Source organism: Carcharhinus amblyrhynchos, chromosome 28, assembly GCF_965287045.1.
Source record: "Carcharhinus amblyrhynchos chromosome 28, sCarAmb.v2.hapA, whole genome shotgun sequence".
NCBI classification, from domain to species: Eukaryota; Metazoa; Chordata; class Chondrichthyes; order Carcharhiniformes; family Carcharhinidae; genus Carcharhinus; species Carcharhinus amblyrhynchos.
The window spans coordinates 1,117,453-1,141,355 of record NC_137351.1 but is presented as its reverse complement, the minus strand read 5'-3'; the positions used below and the strand labels follow the sequence as shown (position 1 = coordinate 1,141,355).

The following is a 23,903-nucleotide window of genomic DNA, read 5'->3' as shown; positions in this document are numbered from 1 at the left end:
CGGCGCCTGTTCAGGTATTCTGAGGGAGAATTTACCATGGCCAATGCACCCTAGCCAGCATGTCTTTTGGACTGTAGGAGAAAACCGGAGCACCCAGAGGAAATCCACGCAGACACCGGAGAGAACGTGCAAACTCCGCATAGACAGTGATCCAAGCCGGGAAATCGAGTCCGGGACCCTGGTGCTATGATGCAGCTGTGCTGACCACTGTGCCACCCACACTGCTGCAACCAGAGGTGAAATTATTCAAAGTGTGATTCATAACACAATCAAAAACAGCAAATTACAATTTGCTGCTGTCAACTGAGAGACAGGATGAAACTATGCAGTAATATGCCAAAAAGGTACGTCAAACATGGTATATTTATTAAATTACAGGTGCTCATGAGAACCATAATAAAACACCTGTCATATTTTTAATGTATATTTATCCATTATTAAATAGGGAGGTTGTACCACAGGTACAAATAAACTTGAGCTATTGTATTGTACAAACATAAGGCCTTGGGTTAGTCTTCAATAAACACTATTAAATTACATGCAGGGCTGACCTGATTATTACTCTCATCTTATCCACAGTGCAAGAAATAAGAAGCAAAAACTCACTTATAGTGCAACAAACCACTCAAGCTCTCGTAATAAAATAGAGTTAAAAGTTTGAACACTGTGGCAGTAAAACCTTTGCTTGGTGCAGAGTTATACCTTTACAACTCCAATACTTTAATTCTAACCATAGCAAATAAAAAGTAAAGTTCATTTCTGAGTGACATGTCAGATTACATTAACACTGCAATGAAAGTCAGTGTGAAAATCCCTTAGTCGCCCCACTCCGGTGCCTGTTCGGGTACACTGAAGGAGAATTTAGCGTGGCCAATGCACCTAACCAGCACGGCTTTTGCACTGTGGGAGGAAACCGGAGCACCCAGAGGAATCCCACTCAGACATGGGGAGAACATGCAGCTCCGCACAGATAGTGACCCAAGCCAGGAAGTCAAACCCGGGTCCTTCATGCTGTGAGACAGCAGTATTAACTGCTGTGCCACCGTGCCACCCACTAAGATCCAATATGCTCAGTTAGAAAGAATGCAGGTTTGATCACTTCAGTGCTCTGAGTATTTAAAAAAAGACAACGGCAAAAATTGTGTACAAAATACTTCAGGTATTTGAGCAGATAACCAGTACATAACTCACTTCAAGTTGCATCACAGGCAGAAAAAATTTTCATGCACTTTGGTGTAACTCTAAAATGAGAACTTTTAAGTTTGCCTGTAAACATGTTACAGTATTCCAAGAATCCCAGTGCTTTTGCAAAAAAGTAAGAATCTGCATTTGTTTCATCAAATCCCAACATGGTCAAAATTGGTTGCGAAATTCTTTATCTAATTTCCTCCAGCAGAATTTCACTGCTCCATTTCGACACAAATCAAAGTCTCGACTGAAATTTCCATTCTAAAAAAATACTTTGGAAACTTTATCAGAGTGAAACACCTCTCACAGGAACCATCGGGAAGACAAATCAAAGACCTCACAAAAATGGGTTAAATAGTTGCGGCTTCAGGTAGCTTTCTGCATTGCAAAGCTTCTTCACTCGGGGCAGCTCAATGTGGCTAACCACTGCGCTTGTGTTAGTGTTCTAGAACAACCAATCTCCACTGATCTTTAACAAGACACCTTGCATCAAACAGCTCTGCCGTCACGCCAATCTACTCAACTGCTGCAAGCCACAAGTGAACTCACGCAAGCTGGTTGACTTTATTTTTGGCTTGGGGTTTTTGCTAAAGTGGAACTTTCTGTATCACCCTTTGGCATTCGTACAACAAACAGTCTGGAAGGACACCGCAACCTGATCGCAGCCACACTGATAAAATCCCGGCATGGAATCGACAGTGAAGTAAACAGGAGTTTGATGAAAGCAGTTGACATGCCGCAATCCCTTCTGCTCCTGCAGAGAAAAGAAAAAAGTCAACTTGGACAAATACTTTGAACCCAGCACAGTGAAAACAATTTGCAGTGTGCGGCACCACTTGCTTTCTTCAATGCCTATTTTACAGCCACCCTTACAGTTTCAAACGCAAGCTGCTGTTTGTTGTCTGCGGTTGAATCGTGTTCGCCAGCAGCTGAATCAAGACTACTCCAACACATTCCTGTCTAAATCAGAGTTCTGTACCACAACATGCCAAGTGTCGAGGAAGATGCCACAGCATTCCAGGAGAGAGTATAAACTCACTCACACCTGACTGCCCACGACATGCCATGAGGTGAGGATAAATTGTGCTGTTTCCATGATGTGGTTAATCAGGAATAATTTTGCCCCGCGTCTCCTCAATTCCCAAAACTCAAATGTAATAAACAAATATCATAAAATGTAAACCTTGTCTAAAACTATATTAAATTAAAAACTCAGAACACGGCTATTCATAGAGGTTTACAGCATAGAAACAGGCCCTGCGGCCCAACTTGACCATGCCACCTTTTGCTTTAAACCAGTAAGCTAGTCCCGATCGCCCGGGTTTGGCCCCTAACCCTCAAGAATGAAAAGTGAAAAAAAGGAAGCTGTGAAGGTGGTTTCAAATGGCAAACTTTCCGACAATCCACCTCCTCCACCTGTACTGATGGGATGGTGGTAGTTTTAACTCTTTCCTTATGGTTAACATCTTAATTGCCAATGATACATTTGTTCTAATTGTCTTTTAAAAACTCAGTCAACAAGCTACACTTCACAAATGTACTAGATTAGGGTGGCTTCTCCAGTCCTCACTGTCAAACCCACTGTCCTGGGCTAAACCATGCAGAGCAGCAAGATTGAAGATGATTGGCTATCAGCTGAGACAACGGTTGGATGTCATAATTGGCCTCAGCATCAATGAACTTAAAGTTTATTTATTAGTATCACAAGTAGACTTACATTAACACTGCAGTGAAGTTATTGTGAAAATCCCCTCGTCACCACACTCCTGCGCCTGTTCTGGTACACTGAGGGAGAATTTAGCATAGTCAAGCACATAACCAGCACGTCTTTTAGGCTGTGGGACGAAACTGGAGCGCCCGGGGGAAATCCACGCAGACATGGGGAGAATGTGCAGACTCCATACACATAGTGACTCAAGCCAGGAATTGAACCTAGGTCCCTGCCACTGTGAGGCAGCACTGCTAACCACTGTGCCACCATGCCACCGATAAATGAAGGTTAAAAAAGACATCTTTAAATCCAGGAGGTGAAATAATATTTCAACAAAACAGACCATGCCATTGACACTTGTGGAAGGTAGTCTTGTATTGCAAACTAAAAACGAGGCATCCCACTATCATTTAAAAATGACAGAGTCCTCCAAATGAAGCCTTTAATTTCTAGAGATCAGAGTGCAGCATTTCTAGCCAAAGGCATGTGTTGCTGTGGTTTGTAATCATATGTCAAGATCAAACTAACTTCCCCCTTATTCTGTTGAAAATGAATAAGGTTATTTGAAATTGATAAATGCCTTCAGTGAAACAGAAGGCAAAGAAAGCAAATTGAGAGTACGCTAAGGATTTGTTTACTAATATCAAATAAATACTAGTACAAAGATGTGCGGGTTATGTTGATTAGCCATGTATAAATTGCCCCTTGTCAGGGAGACTAGCAGGGTAAATACATGGGGTTCTGTGGGTAAGGTCGGATTGTTATCAGTGCAGCCTTGATGGGCTGAATGGCCTCCTTCTGCACAGTAGGGATTCTATGATCAGCTTAAGGAGTCAAATTTCCTGATTAAGTCAGGTAAACCTTCAATAAGCACAATAAGTATGTTACATACACAATCTTCCAATGCACTGACAGCCCAATAGCATCATGTTCCTTTACGAAAGGAAGCTGCAGGATAATAAGTGGAGAATGTCAAGTTTCACAAACCCCAATGCTAAGATCTTCAAGATAAGGTGGTGCTAACTATAATCAAAAGAGACCTTGTGAAGTTCGGTAAAACACTTTAAAAAGCTAATTGAGCTTACACAGGTTAACACACTCAGAAAGACAACCAGCTTGCATATAAAGTTCCTCTCCCCTCTTCTGATGATGGAATGTGTACAAAGGTACACACTATATATGAAGCACGCACCCGTAACGAAACAGATGCGAAAGTTATTCAAAAATTGAACATTTGAAGACTTCCAAATATGTTAAAAAAATGTTACATTGCCCGCCTTAGAACTGATCTGGTTCGATCTTCAGACATGGTCGTCTCTTTCTCAAGCAGTAATTCTGAACGAACAGTGGTGTCTTAATAGTCTGCTGACATCTACTGGCTAAGTATCTAAGTTGCAGATGCAGAATTTAGGTTAATGGTACCAACAGAACATCCATGCTGATGGCAAAGACAAGGTCAGCGCAGTTCACTACCCACCACAGAACAACTGGTCAGTGCCAAATGTACCCATATCAACAGAACGATCTAGTCAAATATTTGGGGAAAAGCTGGTAGAAATACTTTTAAATTGTCATGCCGTTTCTTTCTTTCTATTTAGTTTTGTTTAAAGAATGTGGGTGGGAAAGCAGAGAAAAGGGGAGGAATGATAGGGGAGGGGGGAAAATTGAGTGAACATATTAACTTTATTCTTCATGCACATGATTTAAAACGTTCGTAGCTGGTTTTTTCTAATTTGTTGATTTTTTTCTTGAGAAAAACAAACTCAGATTTCAATTTGCTTCAAGTATCTCTGCCCATTGTCAGTCAATTGACAGAAATGTCACAGTATTGGGAGTGGCCGGTCTCCCAGACAAAAATTCTTCTACTGATTAAAAAAAGGCTGCGAGGTATTCTAAAATGAATCGGAATGAACTATTCAGGGCTTCTTAGGGAAATTCCTCCTAGATTTGCACGATAACTCATGTCTGGGAGTACTTCGAAAGTACAGAGTGCATTTTTAAACTTTCAGCCTACATGTGGATGGCTCTTGTGATGCCTTCTTGCAGTCACCAAGGCAACAAACAGTCACATGAATCAAGGTCACAGAACATGGCATTAGCGGACAACCATTGCCTTCAGAATTATTCGCCAGAAAAGAGTCAACATTTAAAGAATCAAGGAAAAAAACTGGCCAGAAGTGAAAAAAAAAATAATCTGACAATGTTTTAACAGGAAATGTTTTCAGGCCAGGTTAATGCACAATGTCGGTTCTAATTATATATCATTTAAGAAGCTGCACAGTGACACAGTGGTTAGCACAGCTGCTTCAGAGCAACAGGGACTCAGGTTCGATCCCGGCTTGGGTCACTGACTGTCAATTTGATTTATTGTTGTCACGTGTGTTCGTATACAGTCAGAAGTATAGTTAAGGTATAATGAAAGATCAACTTAGCGTGAGGTAGGTCCATTCAAACGTCTGATGGCAACAAGGAAGGAGCTCTGCATGTTCTCCCTGTGCTTGTGTGTATTTGCTCCCACGGTCTGAAAGGAGTGCTGGTTAGGTGGATTGGCCATGCTAAGTTCTCCCTCAGTGTACCCAAACAGGCAAGTGTGGGGATTTTCACGGTAACTTGATTGCAGTGTTAATGTAATAGTTACTTGTGACACTAATTTAAAAACTTAAAAAATGCAACAAATAACTTTTACCTATGATATCCACAATATGCAACTTCAGTTCTTGCTGCAGTGTGCGAAGTGCCAAACTTAAAGCTTCAGGTGAATTAGATGTAAAGCTTAGATTTTGTTTCACGTCATTGGAAAGTGAAAGCCAAAGGTGCCCAAACTCTTCAGTGGATAGTTTCAGTGGCCTGGAACAAACAGACAAGTGAGTGAAGGCAGAACACTGAACAAGCGAGTACATTCATTCTTGCTATGCATTTTGTCAAATTACATGTAACTTCATCAGAAAAATACTGGTGCATTGCTAAATAATTGGGCAACATCTTAACTTTATTCAGTTATTAACAGGTGCAAGATTTAAACAATTAGAAATCCAACTTGGGCGGCTGCTCAACACCTACTTATGAAGCCAGAACGTTTCCTTTGAATGCAGTGAAAGGAAGCTCAGGGAAACAAAATTTTTCTAAGATAATATTATCCCATCTTTGTAAACAAACTTTTCCAAAGAAAGTATCTGATCATCATCATCTTCACTTTTTCTGGATTCTTCAAAAGGCAAATACATATTTATTTATTAGTCACATGGAGGCTTACATTAACACTGCAATGAGGTTACTGTGAAAATCCCCTAGTTGCCACACTCCGGCGATTGTTCGGATACACTGAGGGAGGATTCAGCATGGTCAATCCACCTAACTCGCACATTTTTGGACTGTGGGAGGAAACCGGAGCAGCCAGACAAAACCCATGTAGACACGGGGAGAATGTGCAAACTCCACACAGGCCAGAAGTGGACCCCGGGTCCCTGGTGCTGTGAAGCAGCTGTGCTAACCACTGTGCCATCTCCAGCATGGGCACAAAGGGGTTTCTGTTCACAAACTTTTTAAAGAAATTTCTCCTTAGACAGAAAGAGCAGAGAAAGAGGACTAATCAAAGAGTTGGCATGACACAATGGCCTCCTTCTTTGTTACGTGATTCTAAGAGGCACAAAAGAATTCACTGTCTTGTAAATACTGCCCTGCATTCTTCTTTATCCAGCAGTTTTCATCAAAAAAGATGCATTGTCATTCGAGTAACCTGAGCAAGCTTTTACAGGACAGGCCATTCGGCCCATTGAGTCTGCTCCATCATTTAATGAGATCGTGACTGATGTGATATGATAATCCTCAACTCCACTTTCCCTCCTCATCTCCATAACCCTTGATTTCCTTACTGATTAAAAATCTGCCCATCTCTGAACATAAGAACATAAGAAATAGGAGGAGTAGGCCATCTAGCCCTTCGAGCCTGCCCCGCCATTCAATAAGATCATGGCTGATCTGTCGTGGCTCAGTTCCACATTCCCGCCCTCTCCCCAAAACCCTTAATCCCCTCGCTTATCAAAAACCCATCAACCCGCGTCTTAAAAATATTTAGCGAGGCAGCCTCCACCACTTCAACAGGCAGAGAATTCCAGAGATTCACCACCCTTTGAGTGAAGAAGTTCCTCCTCAACTCCGTTCTAAACCGCCCCCCCCCCTTTATCTTGAGGCTGTGCCCCCTAGTCCTACTATCCTTTCTGAGCGGGAAGAGTCTCTCCACCTCTATCTTATCCATCCCATTCATCATCTTATACGTCTCAATGAGATCTCCCCTCATTCTTCTAAACTCTAACGAGTACAAGCCTAGTTTATTCAGCCTCTCCTCATAGCTCAACCCCCTCAACTCCGGAATCAGCCTAGTAAACCTCCTCTGCACTCCCTCCAAGGCCAAAATATCCTTGCGCAAGTATGGCGCCCAAAACTGCACACAGTACTCCAGCTGCGGCCTCACCAATGCCCTATACAGCCGCAGCAAGACCTCCCTACTTTTATATTCAATCCCCCTCGCTATGAAGGCCAGCATCCCATTCGCCTTCCTGACCACCTGCTGCACCTGCAAGCTGGGTTTTTGCGACTCATGCACAAGGACCCCGAGGTCCCTCTGCACCGTCGCCTGCTGCAGTTTTTCGCCACGTAAGTAATAATCCTTCCTACCATTATTCCTACCAAAGTGGACCACCTCACACTTGCCAACATTAAATTCCATTTGCCATTTCCTGGCCCATTCGCCCAGCCTATCTAGATCCTTCTGCAGACTCTCCACACCCTCCGCACAATTTGCCGTTCCACCAATCTTGGTGTCATCAGCAAATTTCGACACCCTACACTCGGTTCCCTCCTCCAGATCATCTATATAAATGGTAAATAGCTGAGGCCCCAGCACCAACCCCTGGGGCACCCCACTAGTCACCATCCGCCAATCCGAATAGCACCCATTGACCCCCACTCTCTGCCTCCTATTTGGCAACCAATCCTCTATCCACGCTAACACCCTACCCCCAACTCCATGTCCCCTGACCTTCTGCAATAACCTCTTGTGAGGTACCTTGTCAAACGCCTTCTGAAAATCCAGAAAGACCACATCCACCGGCTCTCCTCTATCCACCGCCCTCGACACATCCTCATAGAACTCCAGTAAATTTGTCAGACACGACTTCCCTTTAACGAAACCGTGCTGCGTCTGCTCTATCAAGCAATTCCCCTCAAGATGCCTCGAAATTTCCTTCTTGATGACGGATTCTAACATTTTACCTACAACAGACGTTAAACTAACCAGCCTATAATTCCCTGCCTTTTGCCTGGCACCCTTCTTAAACAACGGCGTTACATTAGCCGTTTTCCAATCTTCCGGCACTGAACACTGAATCTTCTCAGCCTTGAACATACTTAATAATCCAGCCTCAATAGCCCTCTGTGTTAAAAAATTCCATAGGTTCACTATCCACAGAGAAGAAATTCCTCCTCATTGGTGTTAAATGGGTGACATCTTGCTCTGAGATTATGCCCTCTGCCGATAGTCTCAGCCACAAAGTGAAACAACCTCTTGGCATCCACCGTCCAGACCCGAGAGGTGAAAAGACAGAGTAAGTATAGATACTTCTGAGTACTAACGTCCTCATTTAAAGATAACCAGACATGGTTATCTTTAATAGATGGTCCAAACATGTCAACCATCTTCATCTGAAACTGGCTGTTGAGGTGTCAACGTGATTCAAGAGAATTCTTCCTTCAGTTATTCTTTGCCCTCTTACCGTGTGGGAGCATCAAGGCTCCAAGTACCATCTCCTCATAAAAAATTTGTTCATTATTTGGAAAAACACAGCAGTTTAAGCTAACGTCCATTGCTCTAATAGAAAACTGTGAGGTTTCAATGAATGTCACTCTGCAAAACTGTGACACAGTGGTTAGCACTGCTGCCTCACAGCGCCAGGGGTCCGGGTTTGATTCCAGCCTTGGGTCACTGTCTGTGTGGAGTTTCCTGTGCACATTCTCCTGGTGTCTGCGGATTTCCTCCCACACTCCAAAGATGTGTTGGGTTAGGTTGAGTGGCCATGCTAAATTGCCCCTTAATGTCAGGGAGATTAGCAGGTTATATGAATAGGGCCTGGGAGGGATAGTTGTGGTGCAGCCTTGATGGGCTGAATGGCGTCCTTCTGCACTGAAGGATTCCATGAAAATCAAGGGAACAAGTCAAAAATCGCAAATGATGTTTGAACCAGTTGGTGGGTTTCTTAAATGTTGATTTCATCAGCATGCAAAAAAATGACTGAAAGTAAGTATGGTTAATTTCAATACAATTCCCCTTAAATGAGAGTATCAGTACATAGGGAAACACCTGCAGCATTTATTACACTTGAGTCGCCCCCATGGTGTTTTAATTTCACTGTCTGGATCATGATTATGAGAATTTGGCCAGTAACAATAGATGGCAGGTGAGTGGGCACTTGGTTTCAGAAGAGCCTCACCATGTCCTTCACGTCAGCAGAGAGGCAGCATGCCTTGATATTTCTGGGCAGATGCTTTTTCATAACTAGCCCATTCAAATAAGGGCAAATATTTTAATCGTCCAACAAACAAAACGTGGGCCCAAAGATGGTAGTTCACATAACTGTGTTCTCCAGAGGATGGTGACAGGGGCTCTAGAGCAACATGGAACAGATAATTAAGGGCCAAATGCTACCTACCACCCTCACCTACATCATAGCAAGCTAATTCTCATATTACCTGGAATTTGATACTAAAGCTCAATTTATTCAGGACTTTTTATAGACAGTTGGTTTTGAACCTTCAGTTACAGATACTCTGTTATGATGAGCATAGGCCCAACTGTCAAGAACATCCGCATTGACGAACTGCGATATGAATAACTTTCAACAAATATTTTCAATTCAACTTCAACAATGAGAAATGCACTGTCTGGAAGTGTGCTGAAGGCAGGTTCAACTGAGGCATTCAAGAAAGCTTTAGATCATTATTTGAATAGAAACAATGTGCAGGGGTATGGAGATGATGGGCTGAATGGCCTCCTTCTGCAGCACAATAATTCCACGATTCTGCACTGAAACACTTTCAGTAAATATCCCAATAGAATACATCTATATTTTTAAAACTGCAAAGGGCATTCAAATGTGTATTGAACAAACTCTCACAGTTGCAGCAATTCTGACACAGCAGTTAGCACTGCTGCCTCACAGCGCCAGAGAGCTGAGTTCGATTCCTGGCTTGGGTCACTGTCACTTGTGAGGAGTCTGCACATTCTCCCCATGTCTGCATGGGTTTTCTCAGGATGCTCGGGTTTCTTCCCACAGTGTGAAAGACGCGCTGGTTTCTTCCCACAGTGCCAAAGGGTGCACTGGTCATGCTAAATTCTCCCTCAGTGTACCCAAACAGTCGCTGGAGTGTGGCGACTAGGGGATTTTCACAGTAACTTCATTGCAGTGATAATGTAAGCCTACTTGTGACATAAGTAAATCAACTTTAAACTTTAATCATTTTGCTGCAAGAACCAATTTTTAAGAAACAATCTTTTTGCTGCATATTGGTCTCGTACCTGATGAAATCGGTTAAGAATAGACCGAGTGCAAAGTCCTCCTGGGTACATTGACTAGATTCTAGATGATACATAACACACCCTGTAAGTAGCACCTGGGCACAAGGTTTCGTCATCTGTAAACAGAGCTGACATCTGACTGTGGTTAGGGATTCCACCAGTGGAAAAGAGAAGTCTGTGCTTTCACGAGCCTGCAAAGTAGTAAAGACATTAGAAAGTGGAGCTGTTAACATGAAAATTATAAATACACAACACTATCACATTTAAAAAAAAACAGCATCAGGCAAGATGGGATCTAACAAAGTTGTTGCAGGAGGTCGATTTGCAAATGAACCTCCACATTTGTGGTCAATCCGTTCAACCACAAGTGAGCCTGAGGAGGAGTATAAACACCACCAACCCCACCACCCCCACATCAAAGTCTAAAGAATTCCAGCATGAAGCCGTCAGGCAGCACATCTGTCAGCTGAGGAATGGTGACAGCTTGGGACAGCAAAGAGAAACCAATAGAAAAAAAACTCAAATGGGATGGGCAAATCCCAGGGAAAAGTAGTAAAATGTGAACAAGTGCAAAGGTTCACTTCACAAATACATGGTTGACCAAGTTCTAAAGCTGCAGTTTACCCGGATATAATTGTGGCTCTTATTTCAGAATTTCACATGACCAGCATTAAGGATTGCTTTTTAAAGTAATGTTTAGCATAAATCCAATTAATTACAGACAGTACAGTGATTAGCACTGCTGCATCACAGCGCTAGAGACCCAGATTCGATTCCTGTTTGGGTCACTGCCTATGTGGAGTTTGCACGTGTCTGCGTGGGTTTCCTTTGGGTGCTCCGGTTTCCTCCCACAGTCCAAAGACGCGCTGGTTAGGGTGCATTGACCCAAACAGGTGTCAGAGTGTGGCGACTAGAGGAATTTCAGAGTAACTTCATTGTAGTGTTAATGTAAGCCTAAAAAATAAACTTTAATGTTCAAACTTTGATACTTAAAATTTAATTCTAATTACCTTCAATGCTAGCATTGTAACTAACAAGATTTAATTTCAGCAAATTACATTTTAATTGCTTAGTTACAAGTAACAAAGCCAGATTATATTTACCTCCAATCCATCAGTTAATGCAATGTTGATCGTTGCATTAGTAACTTCTATACTGCTGCGGTTAGTGAAAAACAGGATTATTAGCAGACAGTCCGCTTTCCAAACTTTACAGGAAAACAAAGCTATATTTTCATTGGCACAAACAAGCTCAAACTTTGAATGAGAATGCTCAGTTAATTCCACAGGTAAACTTGGAGTCAGACCGGAGATAGGTTCACGAGCCACAAGGGCAGAGCTGCAGTTTGCAGGCTGTACAATGTCAAAATTTCCATCTGCGAATAAGCCTGAAACAGATTCCTTTGATGAAGGCACAGCCCTGACTGTCTGCAAGTTGTTACTTGGAGTCCACGATTTGCCAGATTCTTTGGCAGGCTCCTCACTGGGGACCTCTGCAGGATCCGATGTGGTTTTCCTTAAGAGGTTTTCCTTACTTTCTTGGAAGAGATTACACCTTTCTAGGACATTATCCATGAGGTTTGGAATTTCCGCAAGAGGTGGAACAATTGCATTCTGTGCACCCATCGTCCTTTCGTGGCTATTTTGTCCCTCAACAACTTTGGATTTTCTTCGAAATTTCTGAGTAGTGCTCTGAGCTTTTCCCATCTAGAAAGATTGCAGAAATATAGAAGTTGTATTTCTTAAATTTGCTAAAAAGCATTAGTCAACTACTCTTATTCAGGTGAGTTTTTTTTGTTTTTATTCCAATTCAATCAACTCAAGTCCAATTCAGAGTCTGAACAAGTTGGGACATTCCCGATCCAAGCTGACAAGACAGGGCTCTCACCTCCTGCCTTGGGCTTGATCTACATGATCCAAGCTGATTGGAGTAGGCATAGCTCCTCCTCCAAGGATTGATCTCAGTTGCATCTTAGCCAAAAGGCCGAGATGTCGCTTTTAAAAATTGCTTCAAATGAAGCTAAAATGTAATCTAATGACTTCAACCAAGCACAGTATGTCCAAACTACACTTGATCTTAGCCAAAAGGCCGAGAAACAATAATGGGCACTAAAACACACTTCCTGTGCCCTAAAACAATGATGCTCATTTGTTTCAAGGCAAGTCAAAAGCAAAAAGCCAGTTTCATAATTTATCAGGAACTTTAATGAGATAATTAGCAATACTCTTCTGTTGTATAACTTCATAGAAACTGCAGGGATAATGTTCAAATTGCTCTTTAGTTTTTATTATTTGTTAGAGTTCTGGAACAGATGGCAAATGATGCGCAACTATGTGATATGCATCCATTAGTCAAGTAAAATGAGCAATGAACAAAATGAAATCTTGTATGGTAATTGGTTACTATGACAACAGGGTTAGAGAACTAAATTAATTTGGAGGTTTATTCAAATAATAGAAACAATCGGTACAGTGGTTAGCACTGCTGTCTCACAGCGCCAGGGACCTGGGTTTGACTTCTGGCTTGGGTCAGTGTGGAGTTTGCACATTCTCCCCGTGTCTGCGTGCGTTTCCGCTGGGTGCTCCAGTTTTCTGTCACAGTCCGAAAGACTTGGTTAGGTGCATTGGCTATGTTAAATTCCCCCTCGGTGTACCCGAACAGGAGTGTGGCGACTAGGGGATTTTCACAGTAACTGCGTTGCAGTGTTAATGTAAGCCTTACTTGTGAAACCAATGAATAAATCAACTTTAAACAATCACAATCACCTCACTGGATTATTTGCACTATCTCCAATATTTGGACTCTGCAAATGCTTCTCATTCAAGTCTTGCTTTGATTTTCCATAGAATTCCTACAGTGCAGAAGGAGGCCATTCAGCCCATCAAGTCTGCACCAACTCTCTGACAGAGCATCTTACCCTGGCCCACCCCTTGCCCTATCTTCGTAACCCCATACCTTTACCCCTCTAACTACAAATCTTAGGACACTAAAGAACAATTCAGCACAGCCAATGCACTTAACCTGCACATTTTCAGTTGGAAACCGGAGGAAACCTATGCAAAACACATAAAAATATTCGTGTCCACCACCACAATAGACAGCCACCCAAGGTCGGAATCCCCGATGCTGTGAGGCAGCAGTGCTAACCACTGTGCCACCGTGACTCCCTCCTAAGGGGCAAATCTCATTACAAAAGGTAAATCTGCTCAGGATTCCCAATTACTGCCATAATTGTGCAGGAATAGCTATTCCCTCTCCAGTGAGAGAACTGAATGCTGCATTAAAACTTCAGCAGCTTACACAGACTTCAAACGTTTCATTAGGTTGTGGCCCCCAAAATACTGACCCCACCCCACTTGAATCTTCTCTTTTTGTTTATAATTAACTGTGTGTGTCGGGGGTGGTCAAGGCACATGCAGCTCTTTGACACACACGCAGAGTGCGGCTCATTCCTCAGGCTGTGAAACCCATGCACTGAACAAAGATAAAATGGTGGCTGCAGCCTTGGCCGCAAACGATTTCACAAAGGGTTATAACAGGAGAGCAGACAGCAGCACCAGGAGGCAGAAGGGGTAAGATTAATGAATCCTTCCAGATTCCTTTTATAGTTTGTCGCCCATCTTAGAGGGCCACGTGACGCCTCAGTGCCATTTTCTCTGGCTCCCTAGCCAACTCTCTCACTGCTAGACCACCAACTTCTCCGCCTGGAAGCAGAGGAAACAGTTTCATGCAAGCAGAAATGTAAGAATCTGCTGTATTGGGACACAGGCACACGGACTCGATTTTGTTTTTCAACACATGAATTGCTGTACTATAAAACTCAGATTTTTATACTTGCACTTACATTCTTGTTGAACTTGTTTCCTGACAGAAGTGCGTGCAATTGTAATAAAAATGTTTCTAAAGGTTGCGCACGTTGGGAAAAAGATACAAAAGTCTGAGTTCACGTACCAACCGACTCAAGAACAGCTTCTTCCCTGTTGCCATCAGACTTCTGAACAATATTAAACTGATCTTTCTCTACATCTTAGCTATGACTGTAACACTACATTCTGCATCTGCTCCGTTCAAAGTTAAAAGTTTATTTCTTAGTCACAAGTAGGCTTACATTAAAACTGCAATAAAGTTACTGTGAAAATCCCCTAGTTGCCACACTCCAGCGCCTGTCCAGGTACACCGAGGGAGAATTTAGCATGGCAAATGCACCCTAACTAGCAAATCTTTTGGACTGTGGGAGGAAATCGGAGTACCCAAAGGAAACCCACGCAGGCACAGAGAGATTGTGCAAACTCTGCACAGGCAGTGGCCCAAGCCGGGAATTGAACCCGGGTGCCTGGTGTTGTGAGGCAGCATTGCTAACCACTGTGCCACCAGACCACCCAATCACTGCACCATGCCGCCCCTTCTCCCCTATGTACTCTATGAATGATATGTTTTGTCTGTATAGTGTGCAAGAAACAATACTTATCACTATATCCCAATACATGCAACAAATAATCAAATCAAAATCAGATGAGATGCAGCCCTAAGGTTCAGAAGGTTTGACCACCCTGATGTACGTGTATACACAAATATACACACATATTGCTCAGCCCACTATCATCTTGTGGGGTTACGATTGACCGGAAACTGAATAAGCCACTTACTGTGGCTACCAGAGCAGGTCAAAAGCTAAGAATCCTATGATAAGTAACTCACCTGATTCCCAAAACCTGTCTACCATCTGCAAGGCACAAAACAGCAGCGTGATGGAAACTCTCCACTTGTCTGGATGGACAACACTAAAAGAGCTCAACGCTATGCAGGACAAAGCAGCCATTTGATTGCTACCCCTTCCATATTCAATACCTCCACCACTGAGGAATAGTGGCAGCTTTGTGTACCATCCACAAAATGTGCTGGAGGAACTCACCAAGGTTTCTTACACAGTACCTTCCAAACCCATGACCTCCAACATCCAGAAGGACAACAGCAGCAGATACCTAGACCACTTGGCAGTTCCCCTCCAAGTCACCCACCAACCTGACATGGAAATGTACCACTATTCCTTCACTGTTGCTGGGACAAAATCCTGGAACTCCCTCCTGAATCCTGAACCTACAGCACAGGGACTGCAGCAGTTCAAGGAGGTAGCTCACCACCACCTTCTGAAGGGCAATAAATGCTGGCCTAGCCAATGACACCCACATCCTATAATTGAATTTTTAAAGAGTTTGGCTCATTGGATAGTGTATAGTTCAGAATAGCATCAACAGTGAGGGTTTGATTCCAGTTCTGGTTGAGGTAGGCTTTGACGTTGCAGTAAGATCAGTCCCAAGAATGGAAAGCAATGAAAAATAACCACTGACAAAGGCTGCCAAGAAACAGGGCTCAGAATAAAGCATCAGCAATGAGTCCAGGAGCTGCCCCAAGACAAAGTACTCATGGAATGGAATTAAATGTATAAATATAAACATTCTTGAAGCATAATTTAAAACCATTTTTCATTCTAAAACATTACAAAAAATTAAAAGTGTTTATGATTCCAGAGAAAAGGGTGTTTTTGTTAGCTGGCTGCATAGTTATTAACTATAATCCTGAAAGGTCATGAAGTCAGTCAGGAATGTGACAAAATTTGAAACAGGTTTGGTTACTGTGCACAGTTCTGGTCGCCTCACTATAGGAAAGACGTAGAAGCTATTGAAAGGGTACAGAGGAGATTTACAAGGATGTTGCCTGGACTGGGAGGCATGCCTTATGAAGTTAGGTTGAGGGAACTGGGTCTCTTTTCCCTGGAGAGACGTAGGTTGAGAGGCGACCTGATAGAGGTTTATAAAATGTTGAGAGGAATAGATAGGGTGGATTCTCAGAGGCTATTTCCCCGGGTTGAAATGGTCGCTACGAGAGGACACAGGTTTAAGGTGCGGGGAGGAAAGTACAGAAGTGATGTTAGGGGTAAGTTTTTCACTCAGAGGGTGGTGAGTGAATGGAATCGGCTGCCGTCAGTGGTGGTAGAGGTGAACTCGCTGGGGTCTTTTAAAAGACTTCTGGATGAGTACATGGGGTTTTATGGGATTGGGGGTTATAGATAGGTGTTGATGTGTTCGGCGCAACTCGTGGGCCGAAGGGCCTGTTTGTGCTGTAGTGTTCTATGACCCGAGGTTAACAGATTTTGTAGCCATTCTAAAATGGATTAAAGTGGTTAAATCTATATTTCCATATCACTGCACTCCAACATCTGAAGTTTAATATGAAAGAAACCTTGGCAGTTAGCATCTTTGAGTGTTTACGATAAACTTTAAGCCACTGGTCCTAACAATTATTGGAGCTGTGAAAGTAAGATTCTTGGCCAGTCACTGGAGTGATTACATAGGTTAAATTCTGCCAACATTCTCAAAAATAGCCTTTAAAGGTTTTATTTGGAAATGTGGTTTGGGTTGTTGCGTAGCACAAAGCTCATTTAGAACAGGAAAATTTTAAACAGAGGAGTCACCATTTACACCTTACATACTTTTCCAAAATAATTTTTGGGTCTAACTAAAAAATTTGAATCATCTCAAAAGGAAATATAATTACTTAAGTGGTCAGATTCATTCAGTCTTCCACTATATTACCTTCAATATTATGGTGAAAGCTTGGCTTGATTAGTAGCACTGATGCCAGGAGAATGACTGGAGTCACTGGCTGCAAAGTCCAATGGAACTCCTGAGGACAGGAAGGTGTTTCAGAAATGCATGGCCCTTCCCTCTTACTACGTAAGTAAACCAGGATAACGCACAACTCATTCTAAGAATTGAATAGGCCAGTGATCTGAACATATTGTTGTATTGGAATTTCAAGAGATGAGGGGGAAGATACCATTATCTTTTATAGGAAATGGGGCGTAACTACGACGCATTAGCAAAGAAAACTGGGTTGAGATTCAACAAGATATGGTGGATCCACCAACATGCTTTAAGGATGTGTTGGGAATATTAGTTATTTCTAATTGACATTTTAGCTCAGGCACAGCTGAGAGGAGCTTCTTCTCCTAGTTGACTGAGTTAAATTAAGAACTGATGCAGATACATTTGGGGTGGACAAAGGCAACAGCCATCACTGAATCCACACCAGGGACCCTGGTTTGATTCCTGGCTTGGATTACTGTTTGCATGTACTCCCTATGTCTGTGTGGGTTTCCTCCGGGTGCTCCAGTTTCCTCCTACAGTCTGAAAGAGCTGTTTTAGGTGCATTGGCTATACTAAATTCTCCCTCAGTGTGTCCAAACAGGCACCAGAGTGTGGCAACTAGAAGATTTTCCAATAACTTCATTGCAGTGTTAATGTAAGCCTACTTCTGACACTAATAAATAAATATTAACACACAACATTACTGGATCTTTAGACTTTATATATGGTATCCAATCCAAAAAAGCTCGATAATAACACTAGGTGCCAAATAAGAACATAAGAAATAGGAGCAAGAGTAGGCCATCTAGCCCTTCGAGCCTGCCCCGCCATTCAACAAGATCATGGCTGATCTGAAGTGGATCAGTTCCGCTTTCTCCCCATAACCCTTAATTTCCTTGTCTATCAGAAATCTATCTACCTGTGACTTAAATATATTCAGCGAGGTAGCCTCCACCACTTCAATGGGCAGAGACTTCCAGAGATTCACCACCCTTTGAGTGAAGAAGTTCCTCCTCAACTCCGATCTAAACTGCTCCCCCCCCCCCCCTATTTTGAGGCTGTGCCCTCTAGTTCTGCTATCCTTTTTAAGCCGGAAGAATCTCTCTACCTCTACCCTATCTAGCCCCTTCATTATCTTCTAAGTCTCTAAGATCCCCCCTACAGACCCAGTCTATTCAATCTCTCTTCACAAGCTAAGCCCCTCATCTCCGGTATCAGCCTGGTGAACCTTCTCTGTACTCCCTCCAAGGCCAATATATCCTTTCGCAAATAAGGTGACCAAAACTGCACACAGTACTCCAGTTGCAGCCTCACCAGTGCCCTGTACAGTTGCAGCAAGACCTTCCTGCTTTTATATTCTATCCCCCTCGCTATAAGGGCCAACATTCCATTCGCCTTCTTGACCACCTGCTGCACCTGCAGACTGGGTTTTTGCGATTCGTGCACAAGGACCCCCAGGTCCCTCTGCACTGTAGCATGCTGCAACTTTTCACCCTTTAAATAATAATCCCTCCTATTGTTATTTCTACCAAATGCAGACAAGATTAACCCAATATCCCTTAAATTGCAGATTTTTAAATCACCTCCAAGACTTAACAGCTGATTATTTATCCCACATATAATAAAAAAAACAACACAAACAAACAAGTGGCTGATGATAATTCTTTTCAAGAGATCCTAATGGGTCGCTGGTAATTTATACTTGGGGCTAAATCCTACTTCATGTGAATGAGGACAGAGTAATGTTAAAATTCACTTACCAGATTAACTAAGTTGTTGGATCCTAACCCAACAAATAGTGATGATGCCAAAAGTTGCTTTTCTCGCTCTTCTGCAGAAAGTGCAGCAGTTTTTTCAGCTGTGAAGGTGCAGTCTGCAGTTACATCACCTTCTGAACTGGGACTTGCTACGGTTTGTTCTTTGGATTCCTTCTTCTTTCGAAGGTAGCCCTCCTTACCCCACACCTTCTTTACTCCATCAAGCTTCAGACTATCTGAGCTAAAGAAAGATTTAAATTCAATTTGTTTTGTCCAAACACTGACTAAAACAGCCTTATCCAACCATGTTAGAAATTACTATTGTAGACAGATAGTCAAGATGTGGCCAAAATGTTAAAAGTTTTCAGACAATTTTCCCTTGAAGCTGCTTGCCGCACAGTAATCTGCAAGTCAGGCTGTGCACAAGTTGGCTGCTTTAAGTTACATATGCGCAGCTCCAGAAGAAAAAACTTAAAGGGCACATGTGTAACCCAAAAAAATTAAACGGTATGCTGTTCTCAGGTTTTCAATGAATGAATAAAAGATTATAAACTTGCAAAATGGAATACAGTGAATGTTTGTAGCACTGACTGGAAGTTATTTGTCAGCCTTAACACAGTGGAAGCACTTGTGCACCCGTCTGAGGGTTACAGATTCAAGAACCGCTCCAGAAACTCAGCATTTCATTCTAAGCTAATATTTGAATGCAGTACAGAGAGCACCCTTTGAATTGGATATTTTGGCCAAGACATATCTGCTTGTAAAAGTGAATATGAAAATCCCCACAGCACTATTTAAGTAAGAGCATGGGAGTTCTTCCTGGTGTCTTGGCCAGCATTTATCCCTCAACCAGGATCACAAATAACCAGTTATTCTGTTTTAAACTTGAATGTGTGGAACTTTATCACAAATTGGTCATTATATGTTACCGTAGGGACTACGCTTCAAAAAGTAATTCACTGGTTGCAATCAAGATACTCCAAAGATGTAAGAGGTGCTATATAAATGCAAATCGCCTCTTCTTCTTTCCTTGTGTTGGTCTTCTTTTGAAAATCACCACTTTGGGGTCAAGAGGGCAGATGAGTAATTGCACCCAAGGTTTTGCCAATTTCGCTTCCAAGGCAATCAGCAGAAGTGTCAGTAGCCAGGTGACAATTCTTCCCAAAGCTCCACCTCTCCCAACTGAAAGTATTTGGCCTTCATTTAGTAATTACCCGCAATAGCATGATTGGAATTAGGAGTGGAGAAGAGTCGTGGGAATAAACTCTTAGCTAAATTAACTATGTAACTATTTAATTAGTATTTCCAATGGCAATTAATATGATTAATATACATCCATAATTACAAATGCTGCAGTGGTTTTATTACATTCAAATATAACAAAAATTTTGAATCTAGTTATAATGATCTACTGACATGAAAATATGGTAAATTCTGGGGGTCATGCCACTGAGATCAAAGGACATGTTTTCTTTGGATTGATACTTTTAATACAATTAAATATACATCGGCGGCATCATGTTCTACTTACCAAACTGAAGCAACTTTCATTGTATTGCAAAGTCTCAAAGTAACACTTAATATATTGCCTCAAAAACGTCAGCTTTTAAATGTATAATTCAGACAAAAAGAAATATCACATTAAGCCTGATGCAGGCAACAAGCTGCAAATGAGAAAAGAGCAAAGTAGTTCTCTGTTTTGAAGGGTCATCCAGATTCAAAATGTTGGCTCTATTCTCTCCCCACAGACGCTGTCAGACCTGCTGAGATTTTTCCAGTATTTTGTGTTTCCATTTCAGATTCCAGCATCTGCAGCATTTTGCTTTTAACGTAGTTTTCTTACAAAGTTGCCAGCCTTGGTTCAGTAATAACACTCAATTTCTGCAGTGGCAGAGGTGTGGATTCAAGTCCACTTCCAGGAATGGAGCTTCAGTGCAGTAGTGTTGTTACTTCTCTCTCAGGTGGACACAAAAAAAATCCAGTGGTGCTATTTGAAGAGGAGAGGGACTCTCCAGGTGCTCATGCCATTTAGGTACATCTCGAACAACATCAGAATAGATTATTTGGTCATTCTTTATTGCTGTTTATGGGACATTGGTGTGTGCGGATTGAAGATTGCCTAATTTATCCATATTCTGACAATGAATAGACTTCAAAATGATTTACTAGACTGTATTTACTAAGGTGCAGCATAGTGGCACAATTTTGGCATTGCAGCCTCATAGTGTCAGGTACCCAAGTTCAATTCTGGCCTCAGTCTGCATGTTCTCTTAGTGTCAGCATGGGTTTCCACCGGGTATTCTGGTTTCCTCCCACACTCCAAAGATATGTGGGTTAGGTGGATTGACCATGCTAAATTGCCCCAAGATTGTGTAGGTTAGAGGGATTAGCAGAGTAAACACATGGGGTTAAGGGGATAAGGCCTGGATTGTCATTGGTGCAGGCCAGATGGGCCAAATGGCCATCCTCTGCGCTGTATGGATTCGAAGATTCCATATTGCTTTGAAACATCCTGAAGCAGAGAAAGATGCTAAGGATACACTTGGCCTTTCATTTCCAAGAAGGAAAATGTTGATTTTAATTTTGAACTAGCAGTGGATGATTGAAATTACATTCAGCAAGTAACAGTCTTCAAGCTGCGTAAAGGTAGGATTGGGAAACAGGAATAACTATTCCAAAGGAATGATTCTAGTGGACACATTAAACAAACAGCATTCATGCTTCCATCTACTGATACTAACCAAAATAGTCCAAACTTACTCTTTTAATCCAGCTTCTGTGCTGTTGCAGGAAATCTCAGAACTTAAGGACAACCCTGTTGGAGACTGTCTTCCTGTAACACTGGAGGTCTGTGGGCTGGGAGCAAAAGACAGCCCATACGGTTCAAAGTTCAACACTGCAGAAAAATGAAATTACATTTTTTCAATTTGTTTTAACAAAAAACTGTCACCATCTTGCAGATCTGGAGAAATCAGAATCCCTACAGTGCAGAAGGCAGACATTTGGCCTATTGGATCTGTACTGACACAAAGTTAAATTGTTCAGAACAAAAAAAATTTATCCCCACATTTACTTTTGCTACAGGAAATGTTTAAATATTCATTAACCCTGTCACAAAGATCTATTACTGGATTTCGTTTGACTGAAGATTATTTTCATTAAATTGCACAGCACCTCCTATAACATCAGCTTCAATTCTAGCTTGCCACTTGGGGGTGCTCTCTCTCAACTAATTTGTACTATCACCTACATAAAACGCACTGCAGCATACAAGATCAACGGGGGCATCTGGGCCTCACAAACACCAAGCCCAGAGTCTCACTCCAGCCACAGAATTTATAAAGGAAAAACTGGTCCAACAATAGAGAGAGAAACAGGACAATTAAGGGTCAAACTAGTCGAACAGTCAGACTGGATAGAGACAGAAATAAAGAAGGGAAGGAAGAGTGGAATGAGAGACGAAAGAAACAAAGGAAAAATTCTAAATATATATGTGTTATAAGCCTCTAGGACCAATTTACTACCCACTGGAGCAATTCCCCAGTTTGGTGCCTGCAAGGTTGATTGGCATGTTAGGACCCTGAATCACGTCATTGACAGGGTCTTTAAGATTTGAATATCTTTCATGAAGATCAATTCATATTAACGGCATAAATCCAGCAATTTCTGGGCCATTAGTTTGGTACAGTGTAGCTCTTTTGTCCATATAATTAAAGGCGAACAGTTCCTGACTGCAGCCAGCTTCTGCTACATCAGACGTATTCTGATACTGACGACAGGTTTACACAAACGATTGTTCTATTCTCCAGCAAGATCATTTCACCATTTGAAAGAACACAAATGCAAAAATATACTGGCATATTAGCAATGCTAATGCAATTTCTCTTCTTCCCAGAAAGGGAAAATAAAACCAATGTGGTAACGTGAGAACATATCCACACTAGTCCTGGGCAATGATGTAACTCCTTACAAGGGTATTAAACCAACGCTCAAAGGAAAGTGGGGAACTCTCCCAATCTTTAGGTCAACATCTTTTCATTTGCCAATGCACCATTAAACAAATGAAATTGCCATCCAATGCTGCAGCTTTTATGATTCTACTATTTATAAAATGGATGCCGAGCAGTGCCACAGTGATTAGCGCTGGTGCCTCACAGAGACCTGGGTTCAATTCCGGCCTTGGGTGACTGTGGAATTTGCATGTTCTTTCGGTGTCTGCGTGGGTTTCCTCTGGGTGCTCCGGTTTTCTCCCACAGTCCAAAGATGTGCAGGTTAGGGTTAATTGTCTCTTAGTGTCTCAAAATACGCAGGTGGGGGGAGGAGGGGTGCGGAGAGGGTGGATTAGCGGAGTAAATACATGGGGTTAAGGGGATAGGGCCTGGGTAAAATGCTCTGTCGGAGAGTCAGTGCAGGCTTGATAGGCTGAATGGCCTCCTTCTGCACTGGAGGGATTCTGTGTTTACTTGCAAAATAACAGCAGCTATAAACTCACATGAACCACTTTGAACATTTCTGAGAAACACTGCATAGGTCATAAAAATGTAGGTCAGTCAGAATTCTCTCTCAACAGCAAGATGAGTAAGATTTCAGAAATGAGAATAAAAAAAAGTCTTATCCTGCCTCTGCAAAACAAAATCTATAAATTGCATCTGAAGGCGGTGAATTTAATTTGTATTCAGGAACATTGTGCGCAGGAGGAGGCCATTTGGCCCATTGCTTCTGAGCCATGAAAGAGCTGTCCAACCTAATCCCGATTTTGGACCCTTGTTATTAGCACCTCAGGATCCCTACAGTGCAGGAGGCTGCCATTCAGCCCATCAAGCCTGCACCAACAATCCCATCCATACATACCCATAACCCCACATATTTACTCTGCTCTCCTTCCTGACACTAACAGGCAATTTAACACGGCCAATGCACCTAACCTGCACATCTTTGGGAGGAAACCCAAAGAGCGTGTGCAAACTCTGCAGAGTCACCCAAGGCTAGAATTGAAAATGGGTCCCTGCCACTGCGAGGCAGTGGTGCTA

At 42.3% G+C, this 23,903-nt stretch overlaps 1 protein-coding gene across 3 annotated transcripts in view; it reads right to left on the bottom strand.

The window, feature by feature from the left end:
• Positions 1-349: 349 nt before the first annotated feature.
• Positions 350-23,903, bottom strand: part of ap4e1 (adaptor related protein complex 4 subunit epsilon 1) — a 79,162-nt gene continuing 55,608 nt past the window's right edge. For all 3 annotated transcript variants that reach the window (XM_080214045.1, XM_080214046.1, XM_080214047.1), the window contains 6 exons: positions 21,634-21,769; positions 18,877-19,114; positions 11,573-12,175; positions 10,470-10,660; positions 5,586-5,746; positions 350-1,942 (listed from right to left, as the gene is read on the bottom strand). In XM_080214045.1, coding sequence (XP_080070171.1) covers positions 1,776-1,942; positions 5,586-5,746; positions 10,470-10,660; positions 11,573-12,175; positions 18,877-19,114; positions 21,634-21,769 — 1,496 coding nt within the window. In that variant the 3' untranslated portion in view covers positions 350-1,775. The remainder of the gene's footprint in view (positions 1,943-5,585; positions 5,747-10,469; positions 10,661-11,572; positions 12,176-18,876; positions 19,115-21,633; positions 21,770-23,903) is intronic.